The sequence below is a fragment of the Dermochelys coriacea genome, chromosome 15, assembly GCF_009764565.3.
Source record: "Dermochelys coriacea isolate rDerCor1 chromosome 15, rDerCor1.pri.v4, whole genome shotgun sequence".
NCBI classification, from domain to species: domain Eukaryota; kingdom Metazoa; phylum Chordata; order Testudines; family Dermochelyidae; genus Dermochelys; species Dermochelys coriacea.
The window spans coordinates 28645839-28666239 of NC_050082.1; the positions used below are offsets into that span (position 1 = coordinate 28645839).

The 20401-nt window shown below is 46.6% G+C and overlaps 2 protein-coding genes and 1 long non-coding RNA gene across 8 annotated transcripts in view; 2 read left to right on the forward strand and 1 right to left on the reverse strand.

Moving 5' to 3' along the window:
* Positions 1–6451: 6451 nt before the first annotated feature.
* The window catches only part of CORO1C (coronin 1C), an 85463-nt gene continuing 71513 nt past the window's right edge, over positions 6452–20401 (reverse strand). For all 6 annotated transcript variants that reach the window (XM_038373246.2, XM_038373248.2, XM_043497649.1 and 3 more), the window contains 7 exons: positions 12973–13154; positions 12229–12348; positions 11373–11477; positions 9339–9484; positions 8065–8122; positions 7730–7975; positions 6452–6749 (listed from right to left, as the gene is read on the reverse strand). In XM_038373246.2, the coding sequence (XP_038229174.2) occupies positions 6630–6749; positions 7730–7975; positions 8065–8122; positions 9339–9484; positions 11373–11477; positions 12229–12348; positions 12973–13154 (977 nt within the window). In that variant the 3' untranslated portion in view covers positions 6452–6629. The remainder of the gene's footprint in view (positions 6750–7729; positions 7976–8064; positions 8123–9338; positions 9485–11372; positions 11478–12228; positions 12349–12972; positions 13155–20401) is intronic.
* Positions 15461–19772, forward strand: LOC122456744. Its single transcript, XR_006275780.1, has 2 exons — positions 15461–16346; positions 18074–19772. It is a non-coding gene; the product is annotated as an uncharacterized LOC122456744 (long non-coding RNA).
* On the forward strand, positions 16339–19772 carry ZBED2 (zinc finger BED-type containing 2). Its single transcript, XM_038373250.2, has one exon. It carries the CDS (start codon positions 16829–16831, stop codon positions 17477–17479), a length of 651 nt encoding a protein of 216 aa, XP_038229178.1. The 5' UTR covers positions 16339–16828; the 3' UTR covers positions 17480–19772.

Below are 20401 nucleotides of genomic sequence, written 5' to 3' on the forward strand. Positions count from 1 at the left end.
GAGTGCCAGTATGTTTGCTGAATGGCAGCTGCTATCCTGAAAATATACAACTGGTTCCCTGTTGTAGACTTTTCCTTGAAGTTGAGATTTTCATAGCCAACACAGGGACCTAGCCCCACAACTTCCAACCCCAGCCTTGAACTTTGACATTGCCAGGTTTCTCTTCTCCCTGTGGTAAATTTCAAACAGATTTAAGTTGGGAAATAGGTAGTAGGCAGCACATCGTGTCCTAGCTCTATGCAAAAAAAGCCAGCGTGGGCCGATTCTGTTCTCCTTTCTTCTCACACTCACTGTTCTGCCGACCTTGGAAGGCCTCACCCATCCAGCTCAGCCAGCAGTAATACGGGGGGATTGTGTAAATGGAAAAACACCATGCAGCTTACTTCAGTTAAAGGACGTTGTTGGACAGTTCACATCCAAAATAAGCTTCGCTTTCCCTCCTAGTCTCTTCTCTCAGGAGACTCCTGGACAAGAAGGGAAGGAAACGGGGGGAAATCCCAGCGGTCAGGCTCCTCCCACCCTCATCCCTAGAATGTTTTATGTTTACAGCTGTATCGATATGATTTAATACTGATCATGTAATTTAACAGGCCAGTTGCACCTGTGAGGTGCAGGGTCCATCTTTCTATCATGGCAGCCATCTATCTAGGTCCCTGTACCATGCCCATCACCACCGAATTTGAGCAGCTCCCTTGTGGTAAGTGCTCCACCATGACATGCAAACCCATACATGAAATGTCACCTGAAAGTGAGAATAGGCATTGCAAGATATTTACGTGCCAGATGCACTAAAGATTCATGTCCCTTGATGCTTCAACCACCATTCCAGGGAACGTGCATCCATGCTGATGACGGGTTCTGCTCAACAACAATCCAAAGCAGAGCTGACCAATGCATGTTCATTTTCATCATCCGAGTCAGATGCCACCAGAAGGTTGATTTTCTTTTTTGGTGGTTCGGGTTCTGTAGTTGTGCTCTTTTAAAGACCTCTGAAAGCATGCTCCACATCTCGTCCCTCTCAGATTTTGGAAGGCACTTCAGATTCTTAAAGCTTTGAATTGAGTGTTGTAGCTGTCTTTAGAAATCTCACATTGGTACCTTCTTTGTGTTTTGTCAAATCTGCAGTGAAAGTGTTCTTAAAATGAACACCGAATCTCCTTCCTTAGAAGTTTTTAAGGTTAGGCTTGACAAAGCCCTGGCTGGGATGATTCAGTTGGGGATTGGTCCTGCTTTGAGCAGGGGGTTGGACTAGATGATCTCCTGAGGTCCCTTCCAACCCTGATATTCTATGATTCTATGAACAAGTTCTGGGTCATCATCCGAGACTGCTGTAATGTGAAATATATGGCAAAGTGCAGCTAAAACAGAGCAGGGGACATAGAACTCCTTGAGGGAGAATTGTGTCACAAATGTAATTGACGCATTTTTTTTTTTTTTAAACAAGCGTCATTAGCATAGAAGCATGTCCTCTGAAATAGTGGCCGAAGCATGAAGGGGCATACAAATGTTTAGCATATCTGGCACGTAAATACCTTGCACTCCCAGTTACAAAAGTCCCATGCAAACTTCTTTTTCACTTTCTGGTGACGTACATAAGAAGAGGGCAGCATTATCGCCTATAAATGTAAACAAACTTGTTTGTCTTTGCGATTGGCTGAACAAGAAGTAGGACTGAGTGGATGTGTAGGGTCTGAAGTTTTACATTGTTTTGTTTTTGAGTGGAGTTATATAACAAAAAAAATCTACATTTGTAAGTTGCACTTTAACAAAAATTGCACTGCAGTACTTGTATGAGGTGAATTGAAAAGTATCTTACCATTTTTACAGTGCAAATATTTGTAATCAAAAATATACACTTTGATTTCAATTACAACACAGAATACAATATATATGAAAAAGAAAAACATCCAAAATATTTAATAAAGTTCAATTGATAACAGTGCAATTAAAACTGATTAATCCCGTTTAATGTTTTTAATTGCGATTACATATTTTGAGTTAATCGCGTGAGTTAACTGTGATTGACAGACCTACTAAGAATCACTCTCTCTGGCATCTGTTAAGTTCTGCAGAGTGACGTGGAGAAAGACATGACAGCAGCATGCAGGGTCAGGTTGGATTCCACCCCCTCACCTTCCCCAGCTTCTCAGCTCAGTTAGGAAACTGCCACACGGGAAAGTTGAAATTTGCAGCTGAACTTTGGGGAAGCCACCAGTTTGGCTGGAGTGAAATTGCCTGGTGAGAGTGGGGAGAAGCTGGGCCCACTGGCACAAACAAAGAAACTCTGCCTTGGATCAAACAGACTAGATACCAAAGTCTCAGCTGGCACAAGCAAACCCTGGAGCATGGAGACTGGCTGAGGTTTCACCCAGCGCAGCTGGCTGAATGCTTCTTGCACCCAGCTGCAGCAGCCTGTGGGGGCACATAGGGGTACCTCACTGGGGGAGGGCAAAAGGAGCTGAGGGTCACCTGACAATGTATGACTCTGCCATGTGGCTGGATAACCCAAATCCACATACTGTATTTGTAAAGCTTGTAAAACAGTCACCTCAGTCGTAACCTGTAGAATTACAGCATCTATCACCTGTGTCTCCACACGGTCCAGGTTTGTTAGGGGCTATTAAGAAGTTAGAACATGGGTTTGTTCTAAACAGCCTCTTGCTCCCAAATCCTGCAGGCCAGGCAGCTTCTCAACAGCTGCAGATTCTAAAGATGGCCCCTGCAGTAAATCACACAGCGGAGTGGCCAGGCTCTGCAGACGGGTCTGCCCTGGCCATCACACTGCAGTCTGCAGGCAGACAGGCGCTAAGCCATGTCAGGCACAAAGAAACTGAAGGAAGACAGACTCCAGGGGGAAGACATTGTGTGCCTCTTCTCATCCCCAGAGTAACTCCCAGCAAGGAGTGCCACAGCTATTTGAACTTTCCTTTGATAAAGTATCTGAAAGGTGCTGGGGGTAGTGGCAGCCCTAGAGAACATGATGCTCTGCCTACACAACGTGCATTGTATAAGAATCCCTATTTGGCTCTACCATTGTGTCTACTCTGTACTCTGGAGAGCCAAGGGAGTCTGCACGGGCTGTATGCCATCCTGGCGTGGCAGGATGTGTGGTGCACACTTATTTTCTGCTAGGAACTGGATTGAGAAACAAGCCATTTCACAAAAACCTCTAAGCAGCCGTGGGACGGGTACAATTTTCAATTGCTGCTGATGTGGCTTGAATTCAAATGATCAAGCTGGAGGTGAACAGCTCCAGGCTCCATTACCCACTCTTCAGCCACCTACTCACAGATATTGGAGGGCAAAGCTCCTTTCGAGAAGTGTCAGTTCTGCACAGCTGGAAGTTGACTGGAAATGAAAGGCCTTTGTGGCCAGCTTGGAAAAAGGGAATGTTGAAATACGTGAAAATACAAAAGAAGTTTGTGAGTTCTGGGCTTGTTTCCAAAAGCATCAAACTAAAGGAAGGATCAAGATTCTCTGATAAATGGCTGCAGGTAAAATTTTCAAAATGTGCCTAAGTCCCATTGCAAGTCAGCAGGGCTCAGATTCAGTGCCTAGGTCACTTTTGAAGACAGGACTCGGGCACATTTGTGCAAGTTTCACCCTGTCTATTGCGTGTCTAGACAATTGTATCCTACACTAGTCTACAAAAATCCTAACCCTCAGCCAGAAATAAAACACTGGCTGCTCCCTACAAGCTCAGGTTGCTGACATGCATTCAAGTGTAATTGAGCAGCGCAGAACGCCACAGGAACAAGGTGTCAAAGAAAAACAACAGATACTGGAACTTTGTAATCAATGATTTTATCTTTGAAAATGGAAGCAAATATTTGGACAGGGTACTATGGCCGCTCTATAAGAGCGCATCTCTCAAATACTTCGCTGGTTCTCTTCTGGGATAGCACGGCTAAAAAAAGCTTCAGGCACTGACTCCGTTTGAGCCTGGCTAGGCATCATCAATTCATTTAAATAAAATACAAGCTACAAACTAAAAAAAACGAGGACTTCCCCCGCCCCCTTCTCTTCAAACCATCACGCTACCTTACACCATGGTTGGTTGGGCAGTTAAATCTGGCATTTCAGGAACCTCATTCCCTTGGATTAAAAAAACAAAGACCCCCAGCATACAGACTTGACGCCACACATACAAATTAATAAGGAGATCACTACCCAGGGGAGAACTGGGTTGTGTTTGCCAAAATCGACCCCACCCCACTGATCGCAGTACAAAAAACACCAAATATTCAAATACCCCAGAATTGTCTAGGCTGCAAACTCAATTTTCAACGCACAATGCCAAGAAGATTGGCTTGCTGCCTTAAATAACGCAGAGCTGGCTTTATGAAGCTTTCATCCTGTGACACTGTACATATTTTCTGTCCTCTCATCAATTTCTTATGCTTCACCTGCTAAAAGATCACTTAACTGTCCCAATGGTACGACTTCACCTTAGGTCAGAAACACTCACGTCTTCCAGAACAAGAGATTCCTTCACTGTAAGTTTTGAACATGCAAATACAAGAAAATGGAGAACTTGAGAAATTCTAGCTAAACTACTTGAAGAGAAATTCAGCGCTCACTCTTTTGCCCAGAAGAAGGAATGTGAACCTGCCCCATGCAAAGGCAGCCTCTTGTCTGGCACTTCCCCGATTAATTGGGAAAGCAGTCCTCGTGTGCATGTGTGTCTGACAGGCATATGCACACACACATATATAATAAGCTGCAGTGAGGTGATTCAAGGATCAAACCTCAAGTGGAAAAGGGTATTTTAGGCTCATCAGCTAGTTCACTGCTCTGGCCCCCAGACAGGTTTTAACTGCACTTGTATTTGATCAGCCCCTCCCCTGGTGCCAAGGCAGGTTATCCTGGCCTGGGTAGGGCTCAAACAAAGGTCAACACACATCACAGCAAACTGTGCAGACTACCAGAGGTCTAGCACCCTTTGCCCCAACAGGTGCTGAAGCTGCTCACCCTTGCAGGTAAATCCTTTGCAAGCCTGATCAGGGCCCACCTGGGAAGCTGTGTTTGTTACCAAATGCTGCTCCCTCTCATAACGCATACCCTCACGGTAAGCAAACATTCACTGGGTTGAGGCTGTCACTGGACACTCGGAGCCCCACACCCAAGTCAGCATGTTGGCTTTGGATTAACATGCACTTACACAGAGTCTTTCACCTGAGGATCTCAAAGGTTTCTGAGACCAGGGCAGAAAAGCTGGGACTGCAACGGGACTGGAGATAAAGGTTACTTATATTTCAGGAAATCTTGTGTTCCTTGGGATGGGCTTTTACTATAGCTGGTGGGGTTACCAGGAGAGAGAGTGACAGAGGAAGATTGCAAAAAGAAAAGGAGTACTTGTGGCACCTTAGAGACTAACAAATTTATTTGAGCATAAGCTTTCGTGAGCTACAGCTCACTTCATCGGAGTATTGGAGGGGTTTTATTTTTGGAGACCTGTCATTGTAAAGTTACCCAACTGCTTCTAATGCTGTTTTGAAAGCCATATTGGGGCTGGAACTTCTCAGAATCAAAAATGGGGACAGAAAGAGTTAAAGCTCACAAATTTAAGAGCTTCTTTGTAAGCAAAGGAGCCTGGTCTTGCAGCATTTAATGCAGACACAAAAATGTACAGCTAGGCAAAGGACTGGAATAGACATAATGGAAAACTTGGCTACATGCTCATATCCTGCTGGCTTGCAAATCAGAATTCTGGGCATTTGTCTTTGCTATTTCACTGCGCACCCTTACATCTTATGTTAGCTGATAAACAGAATACATGTCTGCTGTGTAAAAATATTTGGCTTTTAAAAAACAAAATGCCCATTCTGACAACATTAGAATAATCCAAAGCACAGGGTGTTGGAATGAGGACAGCATGACTCCAGGACAAGGGTTCAGTCTCTCAAATATAGAAGGGGAAAGAGAGTTATGTGGTGACATGAGTCACTTCACTCAACGTTTTTTAGCGATGTGCTGATCGTGCCTAGGACACTGTTAAAAAGGCAGTAAAGTCAACTCACATGGGTTTATGGGAGGGTCTCTATAACTGCCTTGTCCACACTGCAAATGGAACTGATCAGATTGTTCAAAGATGAAGATTTATACAAAATAGCCTCATTTTGTTCTCCACACAGTATAAACACACACATGCACAGCCACACCCCAACCTCTACACACTCACACAGTACTGTTCCTTTAGATTTAAAAAACAAATACTGCAAAATGCCAAATAGGAAAAATAAAAGGCTACTTTTTTGTGTGTGGCAACTTTAAAAAAAATGGTTAAGAACAATGTAGTGTTGGTCCTAAGGATACTTGGGCACAACACAAAGTCAGAATAGTTTGGTTTCAAAAATTCATAACATCTGGAAACAAATTGTAAAAGTAGCACTTATGCTTTTGACTTAATTTTGACCAAGTCATGTAACACATTAAAACATCAGAAAAAATCTTTCACTAAAAAGCTTGGCTTTTAATCATCGCCTTTCGCTGAAGTTAATTTAGGAGAATAAAAGTTCTTATTGGAATGCTGCACGCTGCTGCTTGACGAACTTCTGAAATGGAATGTCTTCTTGACTGGCAGTGCCTCCCCAGCCCTGCTCCAGCTTAAAGTTCTGCTCCCTTTGCTCTCAAACCGTCATCTTCGCCATCTGCTGTTCTAACTTGGAAATGCGCTCATCTTGATTGGAGATTGTGTCTTTTATAGATTTAAGCTCTTTCAAAATCTCATCCAATTTGGCTTCGTTTTGCTGGAACCAAACAAAAAACAAAACCAGAATTCATTAAAAATTGGCTGGAAGGAGCAATTCTGCATATTGAAGTTTGAGGTTTCCAAAGCAAACGTGTTCCAACACAAAGGGATTTCAAAGGGAGATTCTTACAGATAAACCAGCTGAGATGGCTGGGAAGCATGTGCTCTGAGTGCTACCATGAAGCTTCGGACACAGGGTAACGTGCTAATGGCACAGCAACCAGCAGCGTTTCTAATGGAGTTAATGCAAATGTAAAGGGTACACTGGGCCATGGTTTGCTTTTTAATGGAGTTTATATTCTCCTTTATTAATAGCCATCAGTTCAATGGCTCAATACACTAAATCCGCTCTTATAACAAAACATTATTAGAACACCTGTCAGCCAGTATCACCAGACCACAGGGCATTTCACACCCTCCTTCTCAGCAGTCCACTCTGTCAGGGTTATGCTGTCTGATTTGCTGTGTTTGGTTTTAGACAAACGATGGGCTCATGAATTAGGATCCAAAGTTCCTCTGTTAACCAGCTGCTTTCTTTGAATTACATACGAAAGGCAGATTCCTGTGGCCGCCACCCCGGAACGAGTTCCCAGTGTGGGAGCAGGACTTTTAGTGTCACAAGCCATTTCAAACACTGCCACTGCCTAACAGCACAAAACCATTCCTCCCAGTGCAGCTCTGGGCTGAGGGAATGTAAATCCCCCATGTACGTGTGTGACCAGATCACCAGGCCTAGCACACATTTGTGCAAAAGGTTCACTTCAATAGCTACAAGTGATCTTAGACTTACCTCTTGTCTGGAAAACCACATACCCTAGTAGCACCTGGGCCCTACGTCTATGCTAGCTAGCTAAGCTGTTACCAGAGGGATAGGCCCAGTGTAATGAGGGCATTTGGTTTTTTACTGATTCAGAGGGTAGAGCAGCCCTGCCTGAGACTCCAGTGCCACTCCCTGATGGCCTGTGAGATGTTACTCACAATATTTGAGGTGTCTGCTGCTTTCTTTGGGGTGTTAATGAGATCGCTTTTCTTGTTTGCTGCAGGCTTGTTGTCCAAAATGTTCTTTTTGACCACCTTGAGATCCCTGTTCTTGCCTGGAATGTACCCATGTTTCAAAGAAATGAGAATGGGATCAGCATTCTTCCCCTCAAACCACTCTTCAGCTTCCAGAGCTGCTTCTGGACCAGCCGTATCTGGATACAGGTCATCTTGGAAAAGGTCAGACTAGAAGTCAGAAGGAATTAATTAGTAACATGCTTTGGGCTGGAAGGTGCTATATAACTTCCACCGTGTAACTGCAGGCAGCACCTCACCTTTCGAGGGACAGTCATGATAATGGGCTCGCACTTCCGCTCATGAAGTTTGAAGAACCTTTCAAAAAGAAAAAGCACAAGTTAGTGGGAGCAAATGCCAGTGGCACATGCAAGCTGGGCTTGTTTCCTCTGTTCACCCAAATGGATACTAGTGGTCAAGTGAGAATGATTAAGAAGTTTCAGCTGGGTAATTTCCCCCCCCCATTACACCCAGCAGTTGAAGGGGCTTTTCTAAGGGCTGGTGAAAATTACCCAGCTTTATGCACCAATGCTTCTATACCTTTAATGACTGGGTGGACTGAAGGGCACCCTGTGCGAAGAGAACAGCACATGAAAACAAGATTCTTTAGGCAGTCTTCAGTCTGGCCTGACGATCTCTCAGCACGTCACAGAGTGCTGCCGAGACTATGGCGATAAGCACTATACAAATGTAGGCTACACGTACTGTATCTTTGGTCGCCAGGCTGCTGCACTACACACTGCCTATCTCCACTCCCATCTTCCACCTCTACTTGTATTTTGAGCTAGAAGACAATCACCAATTAAACCATTACAGTGGGTGCCTCTTCCTTGTCGTGGGATGTTTACGTGGCCTGGCTTTTGCTGGCAGTTTTCAGTCATGTCAGCAATCTTTGGTTAAGCCAGTGCTGCTGTACTGTTCTCCAAGAGTCCGAAATTGTTTCTAATCTAAGTTTATGAAGCAGCATTGTGCAGCCTGGAAGGAGATTAATGCTAGACCATCAAAGAGATATCCTCTTAATATTGAACTCTGTAGTAAATCAGGCTTATGTCTGACCCAATATAGATCAGAACTAGCTAGATGGAACACGCTTGGTGTTAGCAAGGCTGATTCCAGCAGCTTGCTGTGTCAGATTCTGTTCATCAGTCTGTTACGGTCTCAACCGAAACACTGACCCACTTTCAGTTCAGATCGTATTATCCCTAGCAGAAGTATTAATACTTGTCACTGGGAACGAAGGGTACTACAGAAATCCTAACGGAACATGAAACTCCTCTCTCGCTTGCTCTCAAATGAGGGGTCTCTAAGTCAGTCATTATTTGTGTCACTGTGTCAGACCACACATCAAATTGAGCTTTTAAGTGCTCCCAACTATCAGTTCTTGTACCAAATGTATCTCTTGCTTGCGTGAGGTTGTTTTGCTTTGTACTATATGAATCTGGCCAGCACGGCCCAGGACACGTACCGAAAGCAGGAATTTAACTTAGCTGTGTTGCTCACATCCACATGCCAGCCGCTCAGCATTTCTAGTTACCTGGCTATTTCACACTTGTTCACATCCAGGCCCCTCTTTGGCATGAACCCCATCCCTCTCTGTGGTTCTTTGCTGCTGAAGGTGTTGAGGTAGTGGACATACGGGGATTCATCGGTGATCTCAAAGTAGCGAATGCTGCTGTCACCCTGCAGGAAACAAAAAAGGTGGCGAATAAAAGGGACTAACGATTCCATGGCCCTGGGATCCCCTCTTGGCTATGGGATACTGTGCTTAGAATGTGGGGAGGGGGCTCCCTTCCTAATGAGGCACTGTGTCCTTTACACAAAAAGCAGGCTGAAGTCTGCTATCGATCCCCCGCCCTGAAGAGAGAAGAAATGCATCATGCCAGTGCACAAGCAGCCTCCAGCCCACTGGCTGCCTCTATGCAGCCGTCAAACAAACACAGTGCTGCCCTGGAACATCAGCAGTCCAAAGCGGACGTGAATGAGGCAGTGCTGGAGATGCGGGCAGCCACAATGTGCCAGGTAGGTGAGGCAACAATGGAGGGGTTAAATGCAGGGACCAGTGGTGTTTCCATTACATGGGAGGCAAAGGGAATATCTCATAACAATTTGACCTTCAAAAAGCATCACATAAAAAGGAGAGAAGCATCAGCAACAATTGCCCCATGAGTAATGTACATTTTATAGTTAATTTCCTCCAGCTGAAACTTTCACTGATCATCAGGCTAATGGCCTCATCTCAGCCAGCTCAGTCACGATCAGTCTGCTGCTGCATTCAGATAGACCTATTAGCATGGTGATCATACAACAGATGTCCAGTGTAATCAAGGTTCATTATCTCAACAGGCTCTCACAAGTGAGGGATACGGTCTGGATTTAGAAATCTAAGTGGTGTCGTAATCTCAGACCAGGACTGGACACCAGGAACTTCCATGGTCCAGTTCCATCTCTACCACGCTCTGTAGCTTTGGGCAAGTAAGAATTAACCTCCCTGCCTCAGTTTCCTCAGCAGACTGGGGATAACTCTTGCCTTCCCTGCAAGAATGTAGAAGGGGATGATTGTTTGCACAGCACTTTGAAAAGTACCATGTATTTAACTATAGAATATGGAGTCGTCTTCTTGTAACAAGTATTTCATTGAAAAGGATGTGCGAAAGCATGCCATTTGTAACATGCAGCATTGACAACGAAGCATCTGGCACATGTTTTAGTCTGCCTGAAAGTACAGACTAATAAAAATGGGTCGGTGGTCTGGAGATATCTGACAGGAGGGCTAGAAAACAATTACTTCTCATGAGTTCCAGGGGATTCTAGCCGTCCCTCTAAAGCAGCTGAAGAGGTAGTAAGAATGGAAAATGAGTTTCTCTTGTTAGCTGCTTATTATGAAAATGTTCTTCCATCTGCTTGTATGGATCCTTCCCGGTAATTGCTCTTTTACCTTGCTTATCTTTAAGCTGCGTGTTTGCAGGAAATCTGAAGCAGCAGTGGGCACTTTAGAGCACATAACACCAAAAGTATATCACTTTCAGAAGAAACATGCACAATTCCAGTAATTGACCCATAAAACAAAGTTGGCTCTGCTACACATTCAGGTGTCTGAAAGGGCAGTGAAGGTACCACCTGTGGGTGCCTTCATCCTGTATTAATGCAGGGGTCATTTGGGTCAACATCCACAAGGGGTGAGTCTGGCTGTAAGGCAAGTTTAACTTGTATTCTTTACGTACAGCTTTGTTCGGCCTAAGTAAACCTTGCCAAAATAAAAACAAAGGCTAGGTGAGTATCCCTCAATCATATTTTAGGCTCCATGGGACTGTCATAAAGTCTTATGGAGTTGGAATAATCACTCAAAGTCCCAGATCCTTGCAGATTCATCTGCAGCCTTGACAACTGCTGAGGTGCAACATTTTGTTTAAACTTTCCAACCGGTGGTTTTTAAGAAACGCTTTTGCACACAATGAAGGACATTGTGTGCTCCAGCTGAACGGAACGCCCTTCACCAGCAGCGCTCAATCACCAGCATCACAAGCAAACTGCTGCAACCACTTCAGTCCTCTTGGAAGTTGCTCTTTACCTTGCCACACAAGTAAATGATATTGGTGTCCGGGTCATAGAATGGAAGCAGCACCCCATTGCTGGTGTCCATTTCGTGCAGGGCTATTGGCTCCTCCATATTTTTCTGCAAATGAGATTTGTATCAGATCATTAGAGAACAGAAATCCCCAGTAAATTCATTAACTAAATCCTTTGAGATTCCTACTGTTTAGGGGAATGACCAACAGCAAATTCAGTCATCTGAAACGCCTTACATTGTAGCACATGCGGTCATTGTTTGAGAGTACACTGGTTTTCTGAGGACCTATCAAAAGTTGTTTTTAACAGGCCCCCACAAACACATGCAAAGTTAAGGAAGAGATCAGACACACAATTATGGTACTAAGTCTATTGCACAGTCGAAGAAACAGACCACATCACCGTTAGGTACCACACTGCATTGGCACATGAAAGATTTGGATGGAACTGGCCCTCTCGGAAGGCCTGCAGGATCTGTTTTTTGCTTTGGTCAGATTTACGTTTGGCTCGGCTGGCTTGTTCTAGGACATCACTCCTTTGCATATATTTTCTGATCTGTTCAATAATAAATGCAGCTTTGAATATTTAGCTGCTGTTACGTCTTCACTGTTCTTGGGAAGACAGTAGATTTTCTCCAAGGAGGTTATACGAGAGTAAATTTCCTTTACAGATAAAATTTGGGGCCTAAACAGGTTGGCGCTGTGCTCGGCTGTGACATGTAGGGGTAGGATGAGAGAGCTGAGAAGGGGAATATAATCTCACTAATAAAACTTAAAGCGTTGCAGTAACTAGCAGGCTGTCTTGGCCAGTAACTTATGACAGCATTATAACAAAGGACAAGCTGGATGGGCACATACAGGATTCCACAGGGCGAGCTGCCGTTCACTCATGCGGCTGAAGCCGGTGGTAAAGACATTGCCATCGGAGAGGAATATTGCCCTTATAGGCCGCGCTCCTTCGTGGGCCCTCTCCTTCTCCTGAAATGGATTTTCAGAGAACAAGATTCAGCACTAAACAGAAATCCTGACTCATGATGAATTAACCCAAATTCTATTTGTCGAGTTGCATGAAACCACTGCCCCAGGAAGCTGACCAGATGGGATACAGCCACCAGGTCCTTGTCCAAAGCTCCAGGTGAAAAAATAATTACTAATGTACAAGAGAAGCGGCATCCGTTCAGTTGGTTTCTTTCAGCTATGCCTATCATGCAGAATCACATATACTAAAAGCAAGATTACAACAAACTGATGTTTCAGCAAGCTACAGCACATGAAAATAGACAGCTATGCCACCAACCCTCCCTCTGCATCTACAGGTACCCAATTTTGAACACATTATTGTGGTACTGTAATTGTGCCTGAAAATTACGTGTGAAATTACCCTTGTGCAGATTGAAAAACTGGACCCAAAATATTGATAATTCAAGCACAAATGCTGGTAAAATTAGGTGGAGTGCCTCAGCACTGCTGCCCTTCCTGTAAACATTTCACCGGCTTTGCAAACGTCTCACCCCGTTAAACAAAACACAAACGTTGAGTTTGTCTACATGCTTTTGCTAAGCATCTGCTGCACTGACACCCCACTGATTTTAGCATACTCACAGCAACGATTTCTTGTTTCCTAGGGTCAATCACTCGGACTTTTTTGTCTTTAGAAGCTGTACAAATCAGGCTGCCATTGCGATTCCAGCTCACATTGTAAATCATGTCCAGATGCATGTCATCCAGGTTTATAAGGGCTTCACCTGTTCCCACATTCCAGATGATGACTATATTATCACAACCTAAAGGAGAACAGTAACCAGACCTTAGAGTCAACTCACATATAGAGCACACAGGACGGTTTTCAGAGGGGTTTAAAACAAAGGATAGTTCTAAGGGCAGCCAGTTCTATTCTCAGGAAGAAGAAAATAACTTGATGTTCTGCTTCCATCATTAATTGTGTTACTGCAGGACGAGGAGCCCTAGTAACAGACCAAGACCCCACTATGCTAGCAACAAAAGCAGATTCTCCAGAGTAAAAAGAGACAACCCCCCCACCCCCTGACACTTCATATGGTTTGCATATGCACAGTCAGTATCAATCTGTGTAGCCATGCCATGCCATGGGTAGAATATGAGGAAGGTCAGCTTCCATTTTAAGGGGGTATTTAAATCAAAGCTGCAAAGCAGGATAGAGCCACCTTAACCCTCCAGGATTCACCACCTGGGCATGTTTAAAGATGCCTGTAAGCTTTGTGTTTGGGATGAAGAACATTTCTCAAGGTCAGTGGCATTAAGGATGTCCTGCAGAGGCCAGGAACAGAAGGTACAATGTCTTAGTGCCTCCAGGCAGGTGCCTGATAAGGAGCATTGTACAATCTGTTCCCAGTGCTTGCAATGCAAGAATAAAACAGGAAGGATTCACAAGTATAAGCAACTTTCAGAAAAATTCACACAGAACCCTTCTTGTAGATTATTAGTGGACTGGGGATGAACATTTGATACAAATTAATGAGCAGAATTTGAAGACTTCCTGGGTAACCTGGGGGCAGAAGGTGGCTGTTGAGAAGTTGGTATCAGGCTGGAGGACACTTCCGTTTGCTGCAGCGACAACTATACAGGCTGACTGGGCGAAAGGCCGGCAGGATTTGCTTTCTGCTGTGGTCAGATTTATGCTTAGCTCAGCTGGCTTGTTGCATGGTTCCAGCAGGGTCAAGGCTGCCTCTAACAACCAGGAATGGAAACTTTCCCCTTCTTAGAAGTAAGGGGAAGTAAAAAGCCACTTCTTGGTATTTTATCTGCCACTTCGATTATGGTGCTCTGCTCTTCCCTTCCCGTGTCAGACCTTCAGCCACCACACTTCGATAAAGAGAACAGCCCCAAAGGCTCTCCAAGATCCCTCCCCAGCCTCTGCTGGGCGCTCAGCCTGACAGCTTTTTATCCTGCCCCATTCCCAGTTTCCATATGGTCCAGGTTAGCAGTAAGGGGCTAGCAAGAATAGAGACTTTCGCACAGCAAAGCCGTTCCACACAGGCAATAATACTCAGCACAAACACAGCACTTGTCATCTTCAAATAGGGTGACCAGATGTCCTGATTTTATAGGGACAGTCCCAATATTTAGGGATTTTTGTTATACAAGTGGCTATTACCTCCTACACTCTGTCCTGATTTTTCATACTTGCTATCTTCAAAGCACTTCATAAGCCTCACACCCGGATACAAATGTGTCTGCCATCCAGTGGCCAGATCCCAGGTTTAGTGGGTAGTGTTCTGAAACCTAGATTCCCACCTGGTTCTAATTAATCTGTGCCCTCCCACCCTGTCTGCCCTGTGCTCATCCTGCTCTCCCCACTTCCTCCTGGCCTAGCATTCTGCCTCCTCCTGCAGCACCCCTCCTCTACTATAAACACTGCATGGCTAGAACAGTGGAGCCCTTTCCAGGCCCAGCTAGCCACTCCTTTTTCAAGCACTACGGACCCCGGATATCCCAACTCCGCCCCCTAATTCCCAGTGTGGCATTGCACTAAGAATCAGTATGTGGGCAGCAAATCAAGCCCAGAATGTCCTGAACACCCCAAATATGGCACCTGGGCAAAGCTCAGCAAGGGGAGAAGTTAAGACAGGCACCTTCAGAAACCATCCTCTCCCTCACTGATATGCATTCCCACCTCCCGAACCCAAGCAAGACATACAACCCTGGACCCAACAGCCATACACTCCCTGTTCCCGCCTTCGAGATATACATGCCCTCTGCCTAGCTATCAAAATCCACCCAGCTCCCTCCTCTTCTTCTGGAGCCACCCAAAATATGTCCCAGATTTGTTTCATCACCAAATACATGGTCACACCAATATCCTCCCTGCTAGCTGGTCTCCAATGCAGCCTGAACAGCTGGAAATGCTGGTTACACTGCTCCACATGCCACACTGAAAGGCGTAACACTGGGCTAGAGCAACCATCCAGTGAAGGAAGAATCCGGTTCCTGGGACTCGTAGCTGCTTCTAGCAATGCCTCAGATCTCCTGGGATCTTGTCTCTTTAAATTTTCTCTAGTGCAGAGAATGACTGATACAGGAGTCGGCCAGCACTTCCTGGTCTGATCACACGCTAAGAAGTAACTGGGGGAGGAAGCAGCAGAGGAGAGGGAAAACAGTGGCTGAAGCCAGCCTGGGGGCCAGCGAATCCTCAGGGATCTGGGCACCAAGGCTCCCCACGCCCCACCTGCAGAAAGCTGAGTTTCGCCAAGGCAAAGAGCATGCCAGAAGACGAACCCCCGGCTCCACCTCCTCCTCCCTGAGCCTGCAGAGAGGGGTCTGCGCCTCCATGACTGTACAGCCTGCCTGGAGTTTGTCTCAGCGCTGATGAGAAGCTGGAGCAGTGGGAAGGGAAGCGAAGTGGCCTGGCCCAGCCCGGGTTTGGTAGGGCAGAGAAAGGTGCCGTGGGAAGATAATGGGAGAGAACCACGGCTGGTACTGGCTACCAGGGAAAGGTACGGACTGACTCAGAGCACCGGGTGCTGACTGAGAACTCCTGGGGCTCCAGATCACAGCAACCCAAGGGACTAGGGAGGGGGCCCCCAGCTGGGCAGAGACAGACACGCAGCCATGGCTATATCATGAACTGTTACACGTGGGCTTTGGTTGCTTTTATTAAAAGAAAAGAGGAATCATCCTGCCCACTTTGTGGCTGTACCGCTACAGACTGCACCGTGCCAGGAGCCATCGCACAGAGAGCCTGGGTTCCAGAATAAGAGACTGGTGTAAGTAACCAAAGTGTGGAAGATTTTGCACACCGGTTTGGAATATGCTTTGTGGGAGTTGTGTGGCCTGGCAAGCAAAGGACCGGGAGCCAGCAATTTCTAACCTGTAACCTCAGCTGTGTCACCAAAAGCACTCAGAGGCCTTGCAAACTGGCTAAGTATCCACACGTCACCTCACTGGGGTGTCATGAGGACTAGCTCACATTTGTGAAGGGTGCGGATGAAAAGCACTAAGTAAGTGCTGAGAATTTCTTGAGGAAGGAAAAAAAAGCTTAAAAGACTCCGCCATTCTAGCCTGCAGAGGTTTGGTTATTGCAGCAACTTCAGTTCACACAATTTTGGACCCTCCAAGCTTTAGTTTCATTCAAATCCAAAACTCGAGACACAACTAAGTGACTTTTGCTTGGCTCTTCTGCATCACCTATGGGTGAGAGGGGTTTCATCCAACAGGGGGAGAGGGGACAAGTGGGTGGCACTGAACAGGAACTCAGCTACTAAGGAGACAACGGTCATATAAGAGAAAGACAGAATCACTCCCTCTCTTTATTGGAGGAATAAGGAGAGGAGAGAAGGTCCTGGAGTGAACTGGACACATTTGATGCATTTGTTTCTTTGAGGCATTCTGAGGTTTAAGAGGTTTCACACTTGGGGTGCAGGGGTTTTAGCGCATTGGTTGCACTTTGGACTTCTTTGTGTACTGAACTTCTCGAGAGGGGATGAAGCAGGAAGAGGAGGAGGTGATTGTGAGGATAGAGGAAGAAGTTGGTAATGCAGGAGGGCGAAGAGGTGCAGTGCCCACCCACACACACCACAGCAGAGGCGTGAGATTTTCTGAGGTGTGGGAGTACTTCCACATTGCCCCACCTCGGACTGGTCACCACCCCAGCCAATATGCTGCCTGCAGGCTGTGCGGCCGACAGGTCAGCCGTGGTCCAGGGCTTAACGTTGGGACCACCGCTCTGTGGAAACACCTGCGGAGCATGCACAGAGAGGAGCTGGAGAAGAGTGGGCACAGGCAGGTCAACCAATGCCCAGTGGCGCACTTGCCTGTGGTACAGCACCAGCCAGTTGCAGAGGGGGAATGGGCTCAGCTCATGGAGCAGATGGGGGGGCTGGCTCTGCGTGCCAGCCAGCGGGAGAGGGAAGTGGAGAAGAGGGAGAAGGCTGTGGAACGCAGGGCAAGGGCTGTGGAGCGGCGTGAAAGGGCCGTGGAGCGACGCGAGAGGGCTGTGGAAGAGAAGGAGAGGTCTCTGACAGAGAGGATGCTGAAGATGAAGGCTGAGGAGGTTCAGGTGTGGTTGAAAGGCACATGCGAGAGGGAGAGCGGCCTAGGCTCAGCTGCTGCTCTCCCCATGCATTTTGCATAGGAATACTTGGGCTTTAGGCCCATGTTGTGAGACTAAGATCAACACCCAGGCAGGTGACTGAAGCAATATTTTAAATCCTGGTGTGAACTGTCTGGACTGTGTTCTAGGCCTCTGACTTGCAAAACAGAACCACCAATCTCCCCAATTCCCTTCAGCCTCTGACAGCCTCCTTCCGAAACAAAAGGCACAGATCTTGTGTGTTCAAAGCTGGGTCCCAGTTTCTGACACTGGTGAACACAGAGCTCCACCAGGCACAAGCAGTCTCAACAAGACCCCAGCACAAGTAATACTGCGGGGAGACTCAGCCAGTCATGGCCCTAGCGGGCCAACAATGTGGTCAGTCAAACCTTTGGTTATGAGATGAGTTTGAAACCAAACCGAAGTCTCAAAAGACATCTGCCTATGCAGAGAGGACACAGAGGATCTGATGACCCAGAAAGGATTCCAGTAAAACTCCGTTAGTTTCCATTACTAGGCTCAAAACTAACCTAGCCAAGTTTCGCACAAGTTTCAGGCTATGCAATAAAGTCCTCATGCCACTTTTATTGATATTGACTTGGACCACAAAAATATTTCTTCATCTTGTTTTCTTAGGCAAGCCTGTCAAAGAATGCAATTGTAACAGAGGTTAAGAGAATCCCATTGGATGGATTGCGCAAATAAAGGGGACAGTAAGTACTGAAAATAGGAATTTGTGAAAAGACTCTCCAAACACATGCAGGTACCATTCAGATGTACACGCAAGACTGTTTGGCTAGTCTCATACAGGGATTTCAGCTTTGTCTACATGGGAAAGTTAAATTCATTCAGCTAAATTGATATGGCTTCCTTAAACCAAAATAAGCATCTTCCCAACAGGGCTGCAGATTTCACTACACCAGTACAATTCTCGTGCAGACAAGGCCTTTGGCCCAGGGTAGTCAATAGGCGGACCGTGGGCCAAATCCCATCCACCACATGCTTTTCAGCGGACTGTGTAGGCTGAACCCCCGGCAGGGTTGGGTGGCCGGCCTGGGCTGCGGGGCACAGTGTTCCCCTGGGTGGTTGCTTGCGCAGCCTCAGCCCCACTGGTAGCAGCGCAGGGATGGAGCTTGGGGGGGGGGGGGCTGAGTGGCAACATTTAGGAAGGGATGTCTGCACCCCCATGGGCAGCCTAATGTCTCTCCACTATGCCTTGCCCCTCCAATCAGGAAGCAATGGAGTGTAATGTGCTCATTCTGCAGCCCAAACAGAGGGCAGCGCTGTCTGGGCCCTAATCCAAATTCTTCTCTGCTCTTCCTGGAGATGGCGGGGTTGGCTGAGCCATGGAGCTGCAACTTATGGGCCTCGGGCCCTGCCTGGCAACCCAGCTGGTAAGTGCCTGAAGGGATCCTGCAGCATCCACTTGTGCCGGGGCACCAAGCACAGCGCGCACACACACACACACACACCCACCCACCCCCCGGAGCCCTCCACCCCAGCCTTATCTCTTCCCCACCCTGTCCTTCAGGGCCAGTCCCCAGAGCCTTCTCCAGTCCCCCTCGCCCCCAACCAGCCTCTTTCCCTTCCCAGTCTGCCTCCAGTCACCAACTACTGCCACTTCCTGGCCTCCCAACCCCTCCCCAGGTCTGCTCTCTGGAGTTTCCTTGGTCCCTCCCACTTCCTGCCCCTCTGTTATCCCAGCCTCCAAAGGGGCATTTCACTGCTAGCTGGATCATAGTCCAATAGCTTCACCTCCTGGCTTCAAGCTCAAAATTCACACCTTGCTTTGCTGCCCAGATCCCAGCCCATACCCATTCCTCTTCCACCTGCCCCCATCTCTGCCACTTGGCTCAACTGGGGACACAGAGGAACGTTGGAAGGAGCAGGAGGAAGCAGCAAAACCAGGTGGCTCAGGCCAGCCCCATGTATCCTGTTTTCAGTTTAGGGAAATAAAGATCACTCTGCGCCCCGGGCAAGGAGCTGGTGGCAATCAGGGGTGAGGGGAGGGGACCTGGGTACGGGTCTGGACCTCGACTATATGTTAACCAAGAAATTTGGACCGTGACAAAAAATAATCGATTACCCTGCCCTAGGTGCTGTCCACATGGGAACAAAACCACAGCAGCAACACATCTGAAGCAGAGTCCTGCCAGAACCTTACATGATCACACTGTAGCTAGCTACAGCTGGTTTTCAGTACTGTTCTCACCAGCATGCAGAGGTACTTGCTTTGCTGGGTATCCTGCTAGCAGACACCCAAGTTGCAGACCGAGTCCCCTATCAAGTTTCCATCATAGTTTATTCACATATAATTATACATTGCATTGAGTGTGAAAACAAACCACATCAAGCCTAACAGTATTTGAAAATTGTTGCCAACACTGTTGCAAACTTCTAAAGTGGACAGGGCCAAAGACGGAGGAGGCCTGCAATATGTAGGTTATAATCTTTGACACCTTTGCATTGATACCCTGGATTATCAGCAAGAGAACGCCACCCCCATTTGTTATTTTCTGTTTGTATATGAGAAACAGACCTGGAAAAGAGAAACATTTACACTTTTGTTAAAAGCAAGTGTGTCTGTGTTTGTGTCTGAATGTGTGTGGGGGGCAGGGTGGGGGTACTGGGTGAATTGTTCGATAGCTGAACCTGAAATGGTCATTATACTTGCTTATCAATAAAATCTGGAACGGTTTAAATACAACTGTTTCCTGCAGACAATTTCCTAGGTCTCATATCTGCAAATCAGAGACAGCACGCACTCAGCACAAAGTGGGATAAGATGGTAACCCTCTGCATTTGTGGGGGGCGAGGGGGAGAAGGAAGTATTATTCTGTTTATATAGCACCTAGTACAATGGGGTCCGTGACTGGGCTCCTGGGCCTTATGGTAATACAAGAACAGTATTGTGAGTGACCCAGCGCTAGAAACCAAAGGAACTCAGGCAAATGGTAACAGGGA